Source organism: Leptonychotes weddellii, chromosome 10, assembly GCF_054177405.1.
Source record: "Leptonychotes weddellii isolate Sample4059 chromosome 10, ASM5417740v2, whole genome shotgun sequence".
NCBI lineage: Eukaryota > Metazoa > Chordata > Mammalia > Carnivora > Phocidae > Leptonychotes > Leptonychotes weddellii.
The window spans coordinates 24,117,442-24,138,348 of record NC_138378.1 but is presented as its reverse complement, the minus strand read 5'-3'; the positions used below and the strand labels follow the sequence as shown (position 1 = coordinate 24,138,348).

General features: G+C 55.3%; 1 protein-coding gene across 9 annotated transcripts in view; it reads right to left on the bottom strand.

Moving 5' to 3' along the window:
- Nucleotides 1-1,876: 1,876 nt before the first annotated feature.
- HM13 (histocompatibility minor 13) overlaps nt 1,877-20,907 on the bottom strand; it is a 40,168-nt gene continuing 21,137 nt past the window's right edge. For 2 of the 9 annotated variants that reach the window (XM_081833032.1, XM_081833034.1), the window contains 9 exons: nt 19,208-19,347; nt 18,987-19,112; nt 17,709-17,766; nt 14,987-15,070; nt 11,759-11,795; nt 9,549-9,651; nt 5,117-5,202; nt 3,258-3,404; nt 1,877-2,345 (listed from right to left, as the gene is read on the bottom strand). In XM_081833032.1, coding sequence (XP_081689158.1) covers nt 2,243-2,345; nt 3,258-3,404; nt 5,117-5,202; nt 9,549-9,651; nt 11,759-11,795; nt 14,987-15,070; nt 17,709-17,766; nt 18,987-19,112; nt 19,208-19,347 — 884 coding nt within the window. In that variant the 3' untranslated portion in view covers nt 1,877-2,242. Of the gene's footprint in view, nt 2,346-3,200; nt 3,405-5,116; nt 5,203-5,228; nt 8,297-9,548; nt 9,652-11,758; nt 11,796-14,986; nt 15,071-17,708; nt 17,767-18,986; nt 19,113-19,207; nt 19,348-20,907 lie in introns of those variants that run through there. The other 7 variants (XM_081833033.1, XM_006727513.3, XR_014149125.1 and 4 more) reach the window with 6 other exon arrangements.

The following is a 20,907-nucleotide window of genomic DNA, read 5'->3' as shown; positions in this document are numbered from 1 at the left end:
CGGCCTGGTGCCATTTTTCCATGGGACTCTGGCGGTGGCGGTTCACATCTGGAGTCTAGACTCGGAGGCTCTGCGGGCCGGGCCTACCGCCCGGGCTGGGCCACCGCTGCCCGCTGTTTGCTCAGCTGAAGCTGGTTAATTGGAATTAGAGTGGTCTCTGCGGTGCCGGCTGGCCGGGCGGGCCCTGGACGGCCGCTGCCGAGGTCTGTGGAACATCTGGCCGGGCCAGGACGGTCATTAGGTGGCAGGCGCCCGGCGCCACTGCCACCTCAGCCTCCGCCGGGGGCCGGCGGTGACTCAATGAGGCCTTTGTGGGCCCTGGGCCGCAGAGCCAACCATGCTGTGTGCCTGGGCTGCCTGCCCCATCTGCTGCCCTCAGAGGGGCCTTGTTCCAGGACCACACGGCCTCCCCTCCGGAGGCGGCGGAGATCCGAGAAGCCCCTGAAACGGACCCCCTGGCTGGGAGAAACCTTTGAGTTTTCCTACCCTTCCCTTCCTTCTCTATAGGCCCAGAGACGTTGGGTGGCTGTCTCCAAGGTGTCCAGAACACCAGCGAGTGACTCAGGCCCAGGGGTCTAGAGGGGAGCTGCACAGTCCTTAGGAACTTGAGAATTCAACGTGGATTGCTTGAGGTCAGATCCACATCTGTGGCAATCCAACTCAATTGTCTCATTTGCACAATGGGGCTCATACCAGCACCTGGAGCCTAAGACTGAAATGAGGTGAAATCCTCTATTGAGGTGCTTGGGAATAATCTAATACCTAGTGAGATTATTACATGGATACTTCCCATTCTCTGCTCAGACTTGTCTTTTGGCCACCTCCAAACTGTCTGGAAACCACTGTTATTTTCAGCCTTTGAACCTGAAGCTTGGGCAGGAGAGAGCCCTGGGTTGGGAGCTGGAGGCCTGAGTCCCAGACTGGTGGTCATCCCCTCCCACCTGTTTCTCCACCCAGTGACCCCACACCAGGCAGGTGGATAAGGGCTGTGCCCACACCTCACCTGGTCCACTGGGGATTCTCCTGCAGGCCAGGGCTGCTTGCTGTCTCCAGCAAACTTGCTCTGGGCCCCATCCCTTCCCACTCCAGCCTCAGAGGCCCTGGCCCTTGTGCTGTGACTGGCCTCAATGTGGGGAGGGGGTGGCTTCTAGCATCAGTATCCTTCTGGCCTTGCATAGTCATTTTGGGAAGAACTCTGGGAATGAGCAGAATAGGAATGATGGGGCCTTGATCTCCAGGGTGACCTAGAGTCCACATGCTCTCCAGCTGAAGCCATAAAGACCTGGCTCCTGCCAGCCTGGGAATAAAATCTAAATTCTTCCCTGGGATCCATGAGGCCCTGCCCATTTCTCTAGCTTTGCAGATACTGGTCCCCTTGCTGAACCAGGTCAGCTTTTTGGTATCCCGCCTTGTCTCGCTGGGATAGGTGGATGATACATGGAGCACCTGTCAAACTGCTTCACCGCCCCCAAGTGTTGGGAGGAATGTGAAGAAAACTGAATGGGGGGTTAGGGGAAAATGAAGGAGGGCTCGTGGGCCCCCTCTGCTGGCTAGAGGCAGGCCTGGAGTGCAGAGCTAGCCAGCCACTAGGTGGGCATCCACGAGGATGGAAGGACCTGGAGGTCAGGGCCTCTCCCAGAGGTTGTCAGTTCACAGTCCCCAGGAAGAGGCTTCCAGGAAGTTTCTGAGTGGGAGGGTGAGAGCTACTAAAGGCAATGAAAGATGCCGGGTGCACAGAACCCCTCCAGGGGCACAATGGCCTGCCTGAACAATGGGATGACTTTTATTAAGTGGGCTCCACACTGGGCATGGAGTTCAAGCCCCAACCACAGGGCTTAAACTCACAACCCTGAGATCAAGAGTCGGACACTTAACCGACTGAGCCACCCAGGCACCCCTGGGATGAATTTTTAATGTAAGGCAAAGTCAATCCACAATACAAAAATCTAAAAATCAGATCCACTTTTCCCACCTGGCATCTGGGAGGGTGAGGGAGTTGGGGCTTCTTTTGCCTGCAGGGGATGGGAAGGGGCAGAAGAAGGCCAGAGAAGGAGGATGAAGGAACCAGGCCATGGGAGGCCCCGCTGGAGGGATCCTGTTGCCCCCGCCCCTCTCCTGAAGCTGCCCGGCCTCCCGCATCCTTGGCCTCCGATGCCCTCTGATGCCCTCTGCCCGTGCAGGCCTGTGCTGGCCTGCCCCCGCCTGCCTGGCCTGGCCCTCAGAGGGTCAGGCCCCAGCTGTATCATTTCTCCTTCTTCTCCAGCCCCTTCGATGCCGAGGCCTCTGTTCCCTCTTTGGATCCCTCTGTCACTGCTGCTGCATCCTTAGGATTTGACTCCTCATAACTGACCAAAAGAACAAAACAATAAAAACAACACCTTTAGAGGAGCGGGAGAGCAGAACTTCCAGGCCCTGCCTCCCCGCCATCCCAGGAAAATCCCTGGGCACATGAGGAACACCAGCCTGGCATTCACGGCCCAGCATCTTCCAGGACTTGGCCCCGGCCCCACTGTATGCCGTTTTCAGACAGGTTGCTCTCCTTCCTCTGTGCCTGGTGGTGCCAAGAGGTGGTAAAGGGCAGCAGCAGAGGGAGGAGAGGTTGGGCTTGGGTGGATTAACTTTAAGCTTCTTGGACCTTCCACTGGAGAGAGTGGGAAAAAAATGCGGCAGCCAGGTCGAGGCTACGGGAGAGGGGCTGCTTCCCAGGGCGCATGGCAGGAGTCAAACAACTGAGCCCCAATGGTGCAGGCAGGCAGGGGGTTGCTCTACCCGCAGGTGGCACAGTGCCAATCTTGAAGGCTGCCACCCTGGCTTAGCTCTTGCTATGGGCCCCGTTTACTGAGCAACTGAGTTCCCACCAAGGACGGCACCCATCTCTTCCCCAGGTCAGCCCCAGGAGGCAGGAATGTGCCCACTTAGACGAACAGAGAGAGGCTCCGGAAGAGGAAAGTGATCTGTCCAGGGTTTTATATAGAGGCCAGCAGTAAGAGTATCTACTCCCGGATGACAAGGGCTGTTGCTATCTGCTCTCTCATGTGAACCCCACACCACTGGTGAGGGCTACGAGGTTCTAGAGCCCTGCTCCCGGCCCTGAGGCGGGGTGCAGTGACTGCCTGGTGACCATGGAGGAGGCACCATTTGCTGCCTGCCCCTAGCAACGCTCCCTGCCCCGTCCACTGGAGCTGGGGTGTCTGCCCTACCTTGGGCCCCGGGGCAGTGGGGGGGAAGCGGGCAGGTGGGCACCCGCCGGGCATTACATGGCGCTGGGATTCTGCGGGCGCCGGCGGCGAGGGCCAGCTAGCTTCTGTTGCATGGAGTCGGCCAGGCTGGCTGGGGAGCCCGAGACTGTGGGGAAGTGGGTGAGCCTCGGGGTGTGAGGCAGGATTTCCGCCGAGGACTCGTAGCTGTGTGAGAGACAGAGAGATAGAAAAAAAAAAGAGATGGAGAGGAAAAGACTGGGGGGTGGGGGGAGCGGGGACAGAGACTTCTCTTGCAAGGAGCAGGGCGCAGAGCTGTGTCTTATTTTTATCTTCCTCTGCATTTTCAAACACAGTGGCAAAGAAGCCTGACTTACTGGTGGATAAAAAAGACGCACCTGTACAAAGGGACAAGGATGTTCTAACGAACAGGTGCTACTGCAGAAACCTCTGACTGTGTGACAAATCCAGATGCAGAATGTTCTGAGAGCCTCCGTCTGTGCGGAACACGCACGCGCACACGTGCTGTTGGGAGCAACGCTGTGCCTGAATGTCTGTGTGACCGAGCTCCGGGGTGGCTCGGGCCTGAGGGGGTTTTCCCTCTCCCGGCTATGAAATTTTGAGCCATGTGAGTATGTGAGCCAAGGGAATTAAAAAAAAAAAGGAGAGCACCTCTCAAGGGAAAAGTAAAACAAAAGGCAAGGTGGAGAATTAGGGAGAGAGATGAAGAAAGAGAGAGACCACCCTGCTTTTTCATCTCAACCCGAGAACCTCCTGGGCGCAGGGCCAGAAAGGGGTGCAGAGTGCCCAAGGGTAGAACATTCAGGGAAAGCAAGCACTGGGCGGGTGCCCTGGCTCTGGAGATGCAGGGCTTGACCCAATGTGGACACAACAGGACTGGGACTGATGGGGGGATGGCTACCCCAAGGCGGGGGGTGGCTGAGAATGGATGAGCCAGAGGGTGAGTGTAGGTGCTGAGCTCAGGGATCAGATACCACCCCTGTCCCCAGATCTGCCCCCAAGTTCATCCCCCAGCCTGGCCGCAGAGTCCACAGGGCTTTGCCAGCCAGGAGATACGGGCAGGCAGCTTGGGAGCCTGGGGCTTCTAGGCAAGACGGGGAGGGCAGAGGCAGGGACGGGGGAGGGGTGAGTCACAGGTTCCCCTGCAGGCAGCCAGGTGCACAGACGGCCCTGGCAGGCACTCGAGGGCCAACCTGGAGGCCAGGCAGGGGGAGCGGGATGGAAGGCCCCTGAGTGGGCAGCTTCAATTGCAGCTGGAAGCTATTTCTGGGTCCCTGGCGGGTGGGGTCAGTGGTGCCGGGGAGCAGACACCTGTCGGAGTCACGCAGGCCTTGGGGTACGGGTGGGGCTGTGCACGGGGAGTGGCAGCTGTGCATATGGCCATGGGGAAGGGGTATGAGTGCAAGTGAGACACTCGCCGAGACAGAGCTATGGGTTAGAGCCATCGAGGTGGCTCAACAGGGACTGACCCTTGATTTCCAATCTGGAGCACCTCCCACCGCACTAGGATCCTCCCTATTACTCACATGGGAAAGCTGTGGCTAGGAAAGGGAAAGACTTGCCTGAAGTCACACGGCGGCACAGTCAGGCTGGGAACCCAGGGCTCCTGACAGTGGGGCAGCCTGGGGTGGGAGGGAACTGCACCGGCCAGTCCCTTCCAAAGACCCAGCAGGCATCTGGACGTGGGGGCTGCTCTCCCCTGGCTCCCAACCCCGCAGAAAGGTTCCTGCTGGTGCCACAGGCCAGGCACCCACGTGCTGGCAGAAAGGACAAGGGGTGGGGCTGGTGGCGGGAACAATGTTCCCCCGGAGACGTGTACAAGCAGCCCCGGCAGGCTCCGTGAGCTGCCCGCAGGTGCACCTGTGCCATGCAGATGTCTGCCCCCTGCGCTGCCTTACCTGAACATCTCTGTCACTTCCCCCTTGGCCAGTGCCACCAGGACAGGAAAGCCGATGCAGGCGGGGACCAGGTACAGAAGGGCAGGCTGTGAGAGAACAGAGCTGGTGACCAACTGCTGGGCAGCGCACCTGCTCGGGGCCATGCCCATCACTCCAACCCTCTCCAGGGTGTGACTGACGGACAATGACTGCCCAGGTTCCCAGAGCAAGTCAGTGGGTGCCTAGGCCCACACCTGGGGCTCCTGACTCCCTGAGCAGGGCTGCTCCTCCCTGGGAGGGAATGCAAGGAACCCAAAGTCAAGCATGCAGGGCTTTAAGGGTACCCCGGAGTCTGGCCTGGCAGTATCCTAATCACCTGGGACATCAGGTTCAAACAAGCAACCTCCTGGGTCAGTCCTATTCCCAGAGATTCTGCTTCCCTAGTCTGGGGGTGGAAGTTTGCATCTTTAACGAACGCTCCAGGAGATGCTGTTGGATGCCGTTACAATAAGACGACCTAGGTAGTCTGGCTCTAGAGCCTGAGCGGAGCCTCCTGGTGAAGCTGGGTTTGGAGGACAAGATGGCACACCTGCTGCGTCCACTACCCTGAGCTCAGCCTCCTGAGGAGCACTTCCATCCATCTCTATATCCCCGTGACCATCCTCCTTGTTCACACGAGGAAGGCTGCTGCTTTGGGAGGACAGGGAACAGCGCAGGCCTCAGGTATCTAAACGGTCAACTGGGGACTGGATCTCAGGCATATCGGACTCTAAAGCTATTCCTTTCCCTGCAGCATCTGAAAGCTGGACATTACTGTTCGACCCTCCATGACCCCCAATGCTCCCAGGGGTCTCAAGTCCCCATGAGATGTAACCCTGCTTCCTTCTTGCCCTACTCTGGCCACAATGACCTTGTTCTGGTCCTCCTTGTCACATCTAGCCACAGGACCTCTGCACGTGCAGTTTCTGCTGCTTGTCACGCTCTTCCCATCTCTGCCTAGACTCCTCCTCCTTCGGGCCTCTGCTCTGCTGTTACTTCTGTAGGGAAGCCTTCCCTGGCAGGGAGCCAGGCCCTCTTGTTGCCTACTCTCAGGGCCCCCTGCCATCCCCTGCAGCATTCGCCGGCAATCTGGAGCGGGACATTGCTCTGCCATTATGGTCTTCAGTCTCTCTGCTGCTAGGCTGTGAACTTCATGAGGGCAGGGTCCACGGCTGTCTTGGTCACTGCTCTATTCCTGGCATTCCGAAGAGGGCGTGGTAAATACTAAGCAAATGGCTTCTCCATGGGTGCTCACAAAGTTAAGAGGGCGTCTGGGAGATGACTGGAGTAAGGGTGAGGAGACCTCACTCCTAAGGCGAGTGAAGTCAGAGAACAGGGCTCCAGAGCTCACCAAGCCTGACCTTCCGACCATTTCTTGGCACCTGCCACGTGTGGCCTGTGAACGATACCACTTCATACATACTACCCTTGAAGCTAAAAACACAATCTGAGTTCTACAGATGATGCTACTGAGGTTTAGATAGGGGGAAAGGCGTCGCCCAAGGTCACACGAGGTGCGTAAAAGTGGCTGAGCTTCTCCCACTGTATCAGGTATTTGCTATGAGTTAGGCTTTGGGTAAGTCAGGCTTTAGGTCTTTTGGAGGGCGACAGAAATGACAATGACAAAAGTCTACACCAAACACGTGAGAGGCAGTCAAAGGAGTACTCAGAGGGAAATTTATAACATAACTCTAGGTGCATTTATTAGAAAAAGACTTGAAATAATCTCAGCTTTCAAGTTAAGAAGCCAGAAAAAGAATGACACCAGAAAGTAGAAAGAAAATAATGACAGCAAAAGCAGAGATTGATGAAACAGAACAGAAATGAAACAAATATAAACTTGTTAGAATTTAATTTCTCAAAAGGCCTCCTCATACCCGCTTTACAGACGAAGAGACTGAGGATCAGAAGAGGGAAAGGACTGTCCTCCTCCACACAGCTGGCCAGGATGTGGGTCTTGGTGCGTCCGTCTCTAAGTCTTCATCAAGACCAGACCAGGCAAAGTAGAGGGCTTCCCGAGGCGGGTGGGGGGGAAGGATGGTACACGTTTAGCTCCCCCAAGGCCTGCCTTGAAAGCCAGGAGCCACTGAAGGGCTGCTGTGGGAGGCAGCGAGGTTGCTATTATCAGAGAACTACAAGTTCTTTTCTTTCCTCTCAAGGCACCAGAGGACCTCTCCAAAGTCAGTGCTGTGGAGAGGCTGGGACGTACAGCTTGGGACAGCAAGCTGGGCGTCAGGGTTCCTGGCTTTCCACCCAGCCTCGGCTTGGCTGTGTGACCCTGACTAAACTGCTTCCCCCTCTCTGTACAATGAGGACACCGATCATCTTGAAGGGCCTTTCTAGAAGACTGCCAGACCCCTGGCTTGGAGTGGGGTTTTTAAAAAAAGATTATTTATTTGAGAAAGAGATAGAGAGAGAGTGAGAGAGCGCATGCGAGTACAAGTGCATGGAGAGGGGCAGGAGGAGAGGGAGAGAGAGTCTTAAGCAGACTCCGCGTTGAGCGCGGAACCCGATGTGGGGCTCGATCTCACGACCCTAAGGTCACGACCTGAGACAAAACCGAAAGTAGGACACTTAACTGACTGTGCCACCCAGGTGCCCCCGGAGTGGGTTTTTGATAGAGGCTCCATGAGTTGAAGATCACATAACCAGTGGTGACTTCCACCTATGGAATTGCTGGCACTGGGACTGCCTGTTCTTGGAAAGGAAGAGGGTCCTCAAGGAACAGGTTCCCCTTGTGTCCTGCATCCTCTTTCCAAGATTTCCAGGGAGACGCCCAAGTGGATGATGGGACAATGGCTGGGCTGCTGCTGGGGAGTAGCACAGGCTTGGGGCCAAGGGTCAGGAGTCCAGAGCTCCAGCTGGGGCCTACTTCGACTTGCTGCGTGACCCAGGAAGACTCCTTTTCTCTCTGGACTACAGTGTCCCCACACAGAGGACCACTTCCCCAGCCAGTGTGGGATCCTCGGAGTCTAGCCCAGGCAGAAGGCAAGGCTGCCACCTGGTGGCCTCTGGGGGAATGGCTCTCAGATTGGAACATAACGGGGCTGGGAGCAGAGACTTCCCAGAGGCCTCTAAGCTAGTCCCCCAAGGCAGGTCCAATCACTCTCGGTGACCTCCTTGTCAAGTGTCACTCTTGGCCGACACAGCTCCCAAGGCCATCTGGAGTAGAAATGAATGAGAAGTGGTTCCTCACCGGTTCTTGGTTTTTTCACCTATAGGCTAGGGGACCGCGGACCTTGGACGTTCTGTAGAATGAGAATACTACTATCTGCTTCATAAGTATCATAGATACTGTAGGGACTAAGTGAGTTAATGAGCAAAAGAGTTTAGTGTGCCCTGGGGAGGCCAGGTGGAGTGGAGGATGGAGGGGACAGTGACAACAATGACAGTTAATACCACCTGGGCCAGGCAAAATTCTGAGCACTCTCCTTATACTAACTCATTTCATTCTCAAAAAGCTCCAAGCTGGCTACTATTAACTTATCCCAATTTTTTTTTTTTTAATTAATCACTGAGGGAAATGAAGCATAACTTCAAAAATCTGCCCAGAGCCCTGCAGTGAACAGATGGAGGAGCGTGGACTTCCTCCCACCTGCGTCCCCTCAGCCTTCATTCCACCCAGCCTTTCCCACTGCCAGGGGTTCAGAGCCTGGGCTTGGATGCCACGTGACACAGGTTTGGATCCTGGCTCTACCACCCACTGGCCGTGCGGCACCTGACCTCCAGTCCCCTCATCTGCTCACGAGGACCCGCATGAAGAACTCAGCAGAGCCTGGCACACGGGAAGTGCTCTGACTTCCAGTAGAGAGTAATCCTGTCTGCTGGCTGTCCCCTCCTGGTCTTACCCTCTTCAGCCCACAGTGACAACTCTCAGCCTTCATCCCACCCTGATTTGCTCTGTGGCAGCTCAGTACCCACCTTGGTGGGAGGAGGAGGCAGAGGCTGGCCCGCTTGCGGAGTCAGAGGAGAGGGCCCCTGACACCTTATCGCTCATCTGGTAAGGTGGGCACTGGGCTGAAACACCCAACGCCCACCCCAATACTGTTCTTTCTGCCCCACTACAGAGGCTCAGAAGCCACAGCCCTTCTTTCCTAGGCTCCCTGCAGTGGGGGCCACGTGACATTGATCTGGCCCCTGAGATGTGAGCAGCAATCCGCCAAAAGGGTTGTGGGAAAGGTCTTGCCTGCCTGACGAAGGCAACAAGCATGGACTGTGCTACTTGGAGCAGCTGGTGGCATTCTGCGACAGCCGTAGGCGAAAGGCCAAGGGTCACAGACATGCCCACTCCAACACTGCTGGGGAGCACCTACCTCTGGATTGCTTGGGTATGTGACAAATAAGCCCTACGTATGGAAGTCCCCGCTACCCGCAGTGGGAGCACTCCCCATACACGGAGTACAGTCCCACTCACCTGGGCATGCTTGAAGATGTGCATGATGAAGATGGTGAGGCCCAGGCCGAAGATGTAGGCTGCGAAGCTGGTGTAGAAGTAGGTGTGGGTGTTCTTCTTTAAGCTTCAGGAAGGTGTGGGGAGAAAGAGGAGGGGGGTTAGTTGCAGGCATGGGAGCAGCACCATCTCTTCTGAGGGGGGAGCTGGGGAAGACCCGGGAGGCTGTGTGGGATGGCTGAGAGGCTGGCACTGGGCGTGCATTCTGGTACTGTCCCAGCTATAGGTCTTTGGACAATTCACTTTCCTTCCTTAGGCCTCAGTTTATTCATCTGCAAAATGGGAAAACCACGATCCATCTGCTCAGTGGTTGTGAATATCAAGTGCCATAACCAGAACAGTGGCTTTAAGACTTTAGCCAGCATACAAATCACCTAGAAAACCTGCAAAAAACCCCCCAAAACAAAAAATAAGACTTCCAGGTCCAATTCCCGGGGAGTCTGATTGACTAGGTCTGGGGCGAAGTCCAGGCATCTGCATTTTGAGGAACCACCCATGTGAATCTGATCTGGGTGAGTCATGCTTTGGGTGACACTGATGCAGAAGCTGCAAAGCTGACTTACTCCTCTTCAGTGCAGTGGATGTGACGGCTCTGTGACCTGCTGACTACGTGGATAAAGTGCCAGTGGCTTCCTGGAGGGGAGCCATCCGAGAGCAGCCTCAGGACTGAATCACACTGCCGTGACAGGACTTCCCTTTGCGACCTCAGCTCCATGACCTCTGCGTGTCCCCAGCACCCAGAACAGTGCCCAGCGCCATCTGTGGACCGAAGGAGTACTCGCGACCCCCCCTTCCCCCTGCCGCGCCTGCCGCTGAGCCGGGAGCTGCGAGTGCACTGGGGGCCCTGCTGCTGCGGGCGGGGGGTGAAGCTGACCGCTGTGGGCACGCTGCACGGATTCTGGAACCAGCTCTGAAAGGCGGGCCGATCCTGCCCACCTGCTTCTGAGGGTGCCGGCAGCCAAACGTGAATCTGTGTCGCTAGCAAGTGGTTCAGGGACGCTCATAGGGTTCTCTTTGTGTCAGCTCTGGACAGCCAGGAGTACAGCCGGCTGGCACAGGCCTGCCTCTACTTACAGACTGGCCAGGTCCCTCCCAAAGGCTGTCTGGAAGCCCGTGGAAGTGAGGTCTGAGTGGCACTATACAAATACCCCACATGTGCGTGAACAGGGGCAAGTCTCACAGGCAAACTTGAGTTCACGGACACTGGTACAGTTTCTTGTTACCACTGTCAACACTATTACTGCTTTTCCGATTACTGGGCACAAGGAGATTAAGAAAAGTTCACAAAGGGGCACCTGGGTGGCTCAGTTGGTTGGGCGACTGCCTTCAGCTCAGGTCATGATCCTGGAGTCCCAGGATCGAGTCCCGCATTGGGCTCCCTGCTCAGCAGGGAGTCTGCTTCTCCCTCTGACCCTACCCCCTCTCATGTGCTCTCTCTCTCTCTCTCAAATGAATAAATAAATAAATAAAATCTTTAAAAAAAAAAAAAGTTCACAAACCACCTTGAAATTCAGTGCACTTACTGCAAACCTTCCACTGGGAAGACAGCGCCACCTTCTGGTGGCACGCTCAGCTGCACTAACAGTGTAACCTTTTCTGTTGGAAGTGGTGACTCGAGTTGGCCCCCTTCCCTCCCTGTGCTCACGTTCCACAGTGGACTGCACAAATCTGAGTGAGGGGAGCGCGGGGAGCAGCCAGAGCAGCTGGGACACAGTGACCTGAGCCTGGGCTGATAATGCACGATGACGACTGGACTGCAGCTGGGTCTCCCTGTGGCCCTGTGCTCAGCGCTCCCTCCAGGTTTTCTTGGTAATGCCGAGGTCGGAGCTCTTGTTTACCACAAAGTGAAGAACGAAAAACCTTAGCCCAGAAAGGTCAGATCACTTGCCAAGGTCACACAGTGAGAAAGCACTATGAGAACCACTAGGACCTTCTGGGTTTAAATCTCTTGGGAGTGTGATCCCTTTTTCCTTTTGGCCACAGGGTCTTTGAACACTCAGAACTTGAGAGTGCAGATAAATCAGAATTGCACTGGCTGCTGCAGAGGTGGAGGGTCTGATCGCAGGTCACCTCCTCCGGGCTCCTGAAAGCCACCAAGGAACCCCTGGAGTACCCTGCCCAGGGAAGGCTCCTCACTCATGGAGCTTGAGGGCTAGAGTTTCCAAGTAGCTTACCTGATGTCAAACCGTAGCAGCAAGGCAATGAAGATCCCTGTGGGCAGAGAGCCAGGGTTAGACGGTGGCAGGGAAGCCAGCACCTCAGGAAGGCCTGGGGACGGAGTCCCCTGCCTGGGATGGGGAGGGGCGGGGTAGTGAACTAACATGCAACCTGGTGTTCCCAGTCATGGAGCAATCACTGGAGGCCAACACTGCCAACTACCAGCAGAAATCCCGTCTCTCTAGCATCAGGCCTCCCAGAACAATGAGAAGCTCCCAGGAGTTTGCTTTGGTCTGGGACCACACTGACCTGGCACCTCATAGCACCATACTGTGTCACACTGGGCCCAGTGTGTCTAAGTACCAGGCACTGTAGACAACAGGGAGCAAAATCACTGCACCCACAGAGCTCAACCAAGGCGAAAGGAGGCAGACATGCTGATCAAACAGGAACAAAACTCAATATAAGATCCTAACTGTGAAAGGGTGCTTTCTGTGTCATGGGAAGGTATATCCCGGGATATGCCAGGCTAGGGGGAGTGGAGGGGAAGAGGAAGAAGGGCTTCTTTAGGAAGTGACACTTGCCAGGCAGAGGGAACAGCGCATGCAAAGGTCCTGAGGGAAGAGGGTCTTGGGTGTGGCATAGGTCAAGGAGCCGGGAAGGTTGCAGCCCAGAGCAGGAGATGAAGGGGATGGACCAGTCATGCAGGGCCGTGGGGCACAAGGAGGAACTGGGTCTCTACCCTAAGTAAGGGAACACAACCTAAACAGATTCTGAAAACTAGCCGTGTGGTAATTGCTTGGTTAGAGGGAGGCGTAGGACCAAGCAGACCATCAGGAGGCTCTGCGGGAGCGCAGTAGAGGATGATTAACTCTGTCCATCCAATGCACTCCTACTAGCACTTCAAATCCCAGCCCAGACACCCCAAAAGCCCAAGACTCCCCGAGACACAGCCAGGCCAGCAACTGCATGTTGCTCACACACCACAACCATCTGTGTCTGTCTCCCTCACTGGTCTCTGGGCTCAGACAGGGCAAGGGCTGAATCTCATTTAGCTGATCAGAAGCACTGACTGGCAGCATAGGGCTAATTTTATCTTATTATTTATTTATTTATTTATTTATTTCTAAAGATTCCATCCTTAAGCAATCTGTACACCCATTGTGAAGCTTGAACCTACAACCCTGAGATCAAGAGTCGCATGCTCCACTGATGAGCCAGCCAGGCGCCTCAATATATGACTGATTTTAAATCGGGAAAGGAGTTAGTCCTCCCCAAAGACCTTGAGACTGTGTGGGAGTAGGGAGTGGGTGGGTGAGAGAGAAGACAAATGCCTTTCTGGAAACAAAGCTGGGAACTCAGCATCCCCCTGGCGGCCAAATTCTACAACTGTTCTCCAACTCATCCAGGGCTCAGGGCTCTGCTAAGAGCTTTCACCGCTAATCATGCATCTGGTCCTCTAAACAAGGGTCTGCAGCAGCCTATTCTTTGAGGAATATCACTGGGGCGCTCTGAGGGCGCGATGGACTTTCAACTACTGAAATTGTTTGAAGACTTAGATACATAGGTACATGCAGGGGTGTCCCATGCATGCCCCAAGCCCAGAACTATGAACGCCAAGGTTACCAGGGAAGTGTGGGGGGTGGGGGGAGCCTGGGGCAGCCCATGCCCTGCACAGTGAGCTGGTTGCTTGCTGGGACTCATTTTCTTCGGTCTGATGCAGCTGCGTCTCCCCGCCTCACAGCACTGCAAGTTATGGAAAGTCTCGGGTTCAAGGCCATACCCCCATGTGCCTGGGAACTGGAGCCTCAGTTACTCATCTGTAAAAGGGAAATACCCTTTACCTCACTGGGCTGCTAGGAGCAGCAAAGTGACAACGTGGGAGAAGCAGCCAGCACGGTGGTGGGCACCCAGCAGGCGCCTGACCCGTGGCGGCTGGGGTGATCACCATCCTCTTATTGTCGTTATTGTTATGGCCCATTTCTGACAGGGAAGGCTTTTTCTGCAGACGGAAGACCTGGGCTGGGGCCTTGCCTTGGCCTTTACCAGTGCGTGAAGTTGTAAAAGTCCCTTCACTTCTGAGCCTCAGTTTCCTCACTGGTAAGAGAGAAAACCTTTTGCCACACGAAATCAAAGTGTCACAACAGAAGTGCCTGTACCATCCCAGGATATTAGAACTGCCATCATTTCTTAGAGTGGAAAATAGGTTGGCTTGGGGCGCCTGGGTGGCTCAGTCGTTAAGCGTCTGCCTTCGGCTCAGGTCATGATCCCAGGGTCCTGGGATTGAGCCCCACATCGGGCTCCCTGCTCAGCGGGAAAGCCTGCTTCTTCCTCTCCCACTCCCCCTGCTTGTGTTCCCTCGCTCGCTGTCTCTCTCTGTCAAATAAATAAATAAAATCTTTAAAAAAAAAAAAAAAAGAAAATAGGTTGGCTTTTCATTTGTTCCACACTTCTTCTTTCAAGCAAGCACCCGGGGTGCTTCTCATCCTTGGACTCTGAGCCTCTGGACTACAGGGACAAGTGTGCCCTCTGGATACCTGTCACCCGGCCCGGATCTGCAGATACACACCTCCGAGGCTCAGCCCCGGCAGCGACCCACAGAGCAGCAGTCTGGCTTTGCCCTGAGGCTTTGGCCCGGCAGTTTAGGCTGCTGGTGCCCCAAGGCCAGGCAAGGCTGCGGGCCCCCAGGGCAGTGTGCCCAGAGCCCAGGTGCACTGACTAGCACCCACATGCAGATGGTTCCGAGGTCCGCTCACGTGGACGAGCAGGTGTGCACCCCACGTCCCTTTGCCGAGAGTACAGGCGCGCACACACACAGCCATGTTCTCCCTGGGACGGGGGGAGGAGGACCACGGGGATTCTAGCAGTTCGGGCATACTGGTACTACTCGTAAACACTGGCAAGGGGCAGGGACGCGTGCGAAGGCTCACGAGATACGCTTCTCACAGAATGTATTTCAGTCTGTCACAGACACCTTATTTCGCTGTTCTGGAGTAATGTCTGTTCAGTCAGACCAGAAGCTCTGTGAGGATGGTCTTGCTTACTGCTGTCTCCCCCGCTGCCCAGCTCAGGGCCTGGCACATGACTGTGCTCGACCCTGGGCTGACCCAGGGCTGGGTGTCTGGAATCGCCTGGTCTCTCCCTTCCCCGTTCCCAGTGGCGAGGCTGCATCACAGTACTCGTCCTCCTCCTCCTCTCAGGACCCTCCACCACTTGCACTGTGGCCCCCACCCTGGCCCACTCACCCGGAATGACGATATCTCCAAGTCCCAGCATGGCAAAGTTGTCTGCTTCGAGGCCCTTCTCCAGTAGGTCCTGGGGAAACACCACTGTGGGGGGAGACAGGGATGCAAGGCATTGGTGAAAGGCGGGTTCAGATGGCCTCCCAGCCCCCTACCTCTGTTGCATGAAACTCACACACCTGCATATAAAGGCGGGGGGGGAGCAGGGAGGCACGAGGATGGTGACAGGTTGAAGGGCAAAGTCTCCATCTGGAACCACAGCGGGTTAGAGGGGGAAGAATCTAGGATCATCTAGATCAAAGGTTGCCGGCCTTTACTGAGCTAGGACTCACACAGCACACCATTTCAGTGCTCTCTGGTAGCTATGGAACCCTCTGGTGAAGTGGGATTGACCCGAAAGCCACATGGATGAAAGAGACCAAAGAGCCCACGCAGTGCTGACATCTAATAGGCTTTCCGTCTCACTACAGCAGGGTGGGGGCAGGTGGTGGCCCTTGCTCTGCAGCAGGGGTAGCCTGGGCTGGAGGCCCTTCCTGGATGTGCCGAAGGAAAAAAGGCCACACTCCTACAAACTCCTTACTTGAAGCCCCTCACTCAAAAATCATGCTGACCAACTTGTTCAGATAAACACAGATGGAAAGAAATGCCTCCTCTGTGTCTAGTTATGGCAAGAGGTGACCATAACTGGATCTCATCCATAGCGTCTTGTTTTTTTCTTTTTGATAATTTATTTATTTGAGAGAGCGAGCGAGCGAGCGAGAATACAAGCGGGGGGGGGAGCGGGGGAGAGGGGCAGAGGAAGAGGGAGAAGCAGGCTCCCTTCCTGCTGAGCAGGAAGCCTGATGCGGGACTTGATCCCAGGACCCTGAGATCATGACCTGAGCTGAAGGCAGACGCTTAACTGACTGAGTCACCCAGGAGCTCCTCCATAGCGCCTTATAAGCGGAAGAGCAATTAGGTGTGGGCTTCAAAGTGAGACTGCATGGGTCTGAATCTTGGCTCTGCTCTGTGACTTTGTACAGGTTACTTAGCTGCTCTGTGCCTTAGTTTTCTCACCTGTGAATGGGTAGAACAGAACTGACCCCATAGAGTTGTGGTGAGAATCAGATGATTTGCACATTGTTAACTGTCACCCCATGCCTTCTTTACTAACCCAGTTCTGACTTTGGGTGGGGCAGCCTTCCCAGGGAATGGATCAAGTGGCACAAGGCTGGGACAATCTGGACAACCCTGGTCCCTGAATTCCTGACTTCCCTTCCAGCTAGGAGTGGCCACATGACCCAGCTCTGGCCAATGCTATGTAAGCAGAGGTACACTGGGGGTTCTAGGTGAGCTTATGCCTCCCTAATGAACACACAGATGCCCTTCCCCACCCACTTCTTCCCACCCCGAATGCATAGTCACAGTGATTTACAGTTCTCGGCATTCGATCTTCCCAATCCTAGTACCATTCAATTCTGAGAGGTGGATATGAAAACCAGGGCCCAGAGAGGTGAATGAAGTCTCTTGCCTAAGGCCACCCAACCAGCTAGTGTCAGATCTGGGATACCAGTCCAGGCAGCCTGACAGGGCTCTGCTATCCTGCCTGAGCTCTATGCCTAGCAGTGGAGGGTGATGGGCCTTCTCCCCACACCAGAACCCAAGTATGATCGTGTCATTGACTTCTTCAGAGCCTTCCAGTGGCTCATTCACCGCCCACTGGGCAGTCCAGGCTTCCTGGCATGATACTCTTGGCTTCCCAAATCTGGCCTCTTTTCTGCTGCTCCCCTAAACTCAGCCACGTTCCCTCCCTGATTCTCTGCTACCAGGGCCCTCTGTGCATTTCCCTGCCTCTGCCCTTTACCGAAGCCCTGCTCTCTCTTTCAAAGGCCCACCCTGCCCCTGCTTCCTCGGTAAACACGTGTTCATCCTGCAGGAAAGCTTTCCTGGCACCCTGGCTGGCCCCATCTGTCATGGCGCATGGCGAACAGCTGCTGCTCTAACCGGCCTAGCATCTGTTCTCCTGTTGCAGAGCTGCCTTGCTTTACACCCTTGGTTCCGGGGGGCTGCCAACTCAAATACTCTGTTCCCAGACACTGGGGAGGGCAGCGCCCCAGGCCTGTCCATCGTGATCCTCTGTCTCCCCAGCAGGAGGGCCTGGCTCATGGGCCCACTGGTGACGGTCAGTAAGGCGCTGCCGAGGCGCTCTGCCACGGGCCTGCTACAGAGTGAGATGACAACACTTCTGTGCTGCTTACTGATGCCCACATGCCGGCCACTGAATTTTCTCTTCTTTACCAACAACGGGTAGCTACATGGAGGAACAAAACCTGAGCCGTGTGAGGGGCGTGGGACAGACCGTGCCAGCTAAAGGCACCCAGTGAGCGGCTTCGGGCCTCAGTGTAGAGTCCCCTTTCCTGGAGAGCCCCCGCGTGTCCCACCGCAGGCTATGTTAGACAACCCCCTCCGTGCCTGCTCCCCTCTGGCTCATCCCGTGTCACACTACACTGGGGCCAAGCGGCAGGACACCAGGGCCTGGGCAGAGGCTGACTGCATGTGAACACAGCCAGATGAATCTATCAAGGAGGGGAAGGAAACCAGGCTGGAGACACAGACGGCCTGGAGGAGGAAGAGATGTGTGGGGAAGAGCCAAGGGAGAGGGACCAACCAAAAGTGGGACCATGACGGGGGAAAGGGCCATGAGGTAGAAGCGGAGGGGCTCCCCACGGTGGATGTGGTCACTTACATTTTATTGGTGCCTCAAAGGACTTGGCCACTGTCACCATCACATTGGTGCCAAATACCTAGGAGGAGAAGACAGGAGTCTGGAGGGAGGTGAGGGCCAGTTGGGAAAGGAACACTGTCCTAGGAACTCCTTTTCTTTCTTTTTTTTTTTTTTTTTTAAGACTTATTTATTTATTTTAGAGACAGAGAGCATGTGGAGATGGGCAGAGGGAGAGAAAGAGAAAGAAACTCCAGCAGACTCCTCTCTGAGCTTAGAGCCTGATGCAGGGCTCGATCTCAAGACCCTGAGATCATGACCTGAGCAGAAACTACGAGTCAGACAGTTAACTGACTGAGCCACCCTGGTGCCCTGTCCTAGGGACTCCTGATGCAATGTTGCCTGAGATCCACAGGGACAGGGGCAGGGAGTGAGGAGGTGTTCCAGAGCAGATGTGAAGCTGAGATTAGGTGGCTACTGATACTGGTCATATGGACACCTAATGGGGCTCCTGGTTCTGGGCAATAAACAGGGCAATTTGAAGGAGCTGGAAAAGGGCCTCTGATGGCCCAGGTCAGGTGTCCTGTTTGTTCAGGGCTCTGCCCTTCCTAGGACATAAAGTCCTCTAGCACCACCCACTTAAGGGGGAAAGAGGCTGCCTGAGGCCAGGGAAAGGTGCCTAAGTCAGGCTGACCTTGATCCCTCAGTGATGGCTGTCGGGAGTGAGCATGGCACGTCCCTCAGCCCAGGGCTGGTGTGTGCCAGAGCGTGCTGCCAACAGCAGTCCTCAGATTGGTGCCCTCACTGGGCCCATTCATCAGCATTAACCACCCCTGCCTGAACTTCTCGGAGTCTCAACTTGCTTGCTGGGAAGACACAGGAAAGGAATAGCTCTGCTGGGACCACCGGGAGGAAGAAGTGAGGTGGCTGGAAGGCCTGGGGCACAGGGTGGGCTCTAAGCCATTTGGGGAATCTGTTCTCTCATTTGTTTCACAGATGAGGGCAAGTGGGCCCAGAGAGGACCTGCTCTGGGGTCTCAACCTCCAGGCCATCAGATGACTGCCGCGAGACAGGGACAGAGGAGGCAAGGCCCCCTTAAAAAAAAAAAAAAAAAAAGATTATTTATTTGAGAAAGGTAGAGAGAGCACAGAGGGAGAAGCAGACTCCTCGATGAACAGGGAGCCCGATAGAGGGCTGGATCCCAGGACCCCAGGATCACAACCTGAGCCGAAGGCAGATGCTTAACCAACTTAGGCACCCAGGCGCCTGCCAAGGGGCCCTTCGGGTCCCAGCCCGACTCACCCAGAAGACATCGTAGATGAAGAGCCCGCCTAGCAGGATGCAGCCGGTGCTGACGTTGTTTAAATGCAGGAGCTCCACCCCGTTAAGGGAGAAGGCCAGGCCAAAGAGATTGTTGGCAATCCAGTGCTGGGGGAAGGTGGGAGTGAGATGGGCTGTCTGGCCACCCTGCCCCGCGCCCCCTCCCATGCTCCCCTCACCTGCCCCAGGCCCTGGCTCCTTACCTTCCTCAGCAGGTACCAGACGCCAACGATGCTGCTCAGGCCCAGGCATACCAGGTCCTTGGCGTCAAACTCATAATTGATGATCTCTGGGCAGAGAGGCCGGGTAAGTCCACTCCCCGGGGCGGGGCTGCCCCTCCCACCTGTCAGCCCCTGGACGGAGGAGGGCATGGCTGTGGGCACTGTCAGAGCCTCCCCAGCACCCCCCCTCCCCCGATTTCCTAGAGGAGGGCCTGGAGGCCCAGAGAGAACAAAGGCCTGGCACAGGGTCAGTGGGAGGTGGTCCGTGGTGTTGGCAGCACAGACTCTGCATTTGTAGCCAGGTGACCTTGGGGGAGGCAGTTCCCTCTCTAAGCTTCAGTCTCTTCCTCTGTAAAAAGGGGACTGCAGCACCTCCCCGATAGGGCTGCTCTGGGGAGCAAGTGCGATGGTCCTCACAAAGCACTCAGCACAGTGCCTGGCACACAGTGGGTACTGAGCCCAGGTCTTTCGCCAGCTCCCAGTCCATTCAGGAATCTTCCTACTTTGCCATCAACAGAAACCAGGAAGGTGGCTGGCAGCCCTACATCACCAGCAGAGGAGGAAGAGGAAGAGGAAGAAGGTAAGAGCTGGAGGCCTGGAGAAAAAGCAGGAGGGAGTCCCTGCATGCTCCTGAGGGGGGCCCTGTGGTAGACACTCCTCTTAGCCATTCTCCATCACTTCCAAGTTTCCTAGTGAGGAAGCCCAGGAAGGTGGTGGGGCTTGCCCAAGGTTACAGAGCATAGCCATTTCTCTCAGGTTCCAGAGTGGAACAGCCTGCTGGTTGGCCGCAATTTTTGTTCTCTCCTTTGTGGTAACAGCACCCTGGGGAATTTTTTTTTGGTTTTAATTCAAATTAGTTAACATATAGTATAGTATTGGTTTCAGGAAGCACCTTGGTGATTTTTAAATTGGACATGAAGCCAATCAGCTCATGGCCACATCTTCTGGCTTGCCCTGTAGCTAAACGGGCCCATGATATGGTAACAGTACACCATCCTGGGCCTAAAGGGCCACCCGGGTGGCAGAGCACCAGAGAGATGGAGTCTTGGACCCTAAAGACTCTGTGGTGCAAGCTTAGCCTTTTTTATCTTTTTTAAACTCAACAATCATCTCTTGGGCACAGACGCACTCGAGATGCAAAAAGGAATGACTTTAAGTCACCATTCTCTAGGAATAAGGCAGAATGTGGCAGGCACCCGTAAGAGAGTGACATTCACAAGCTCAGGCTTTTATGTAAGAAATACTTTTCATTTGGTCGAGCCACTTCCAACCCTGTTAGAGCACTAGAACTCATATCCGAACAAACTCCCAAAGCCCAGGATTTCCCCAAGGTGACAGAGTTTTCTTTTTTTTTTTTTTTTTAAAGAACCCCCTTTCTAAGTCTTAGGAGAGTCATCACATTAAAAACAGGTATGAGACAAGGAGCTACGCCAGCCCACATTAGTGAGTGCTACTGCGAGCCAGGCCGTGTGCTGAGTGCGCCCCTCATCGCTGACTCCCAGTCCTAACAACACGCCTATGAGGGAGGTACTAGATGTATCATTTTCATTTTACAGATTAAACAAAATCGAAAACACCCAAGGCTCGGAGAGGTAAAGGCATTCACCCAGAGTCCCCCTTGTAGGCAGTGGCACAGCGGGGGTGGGAACCCAGGCAATGTGATTCCAGAGCCCATCTTTTCC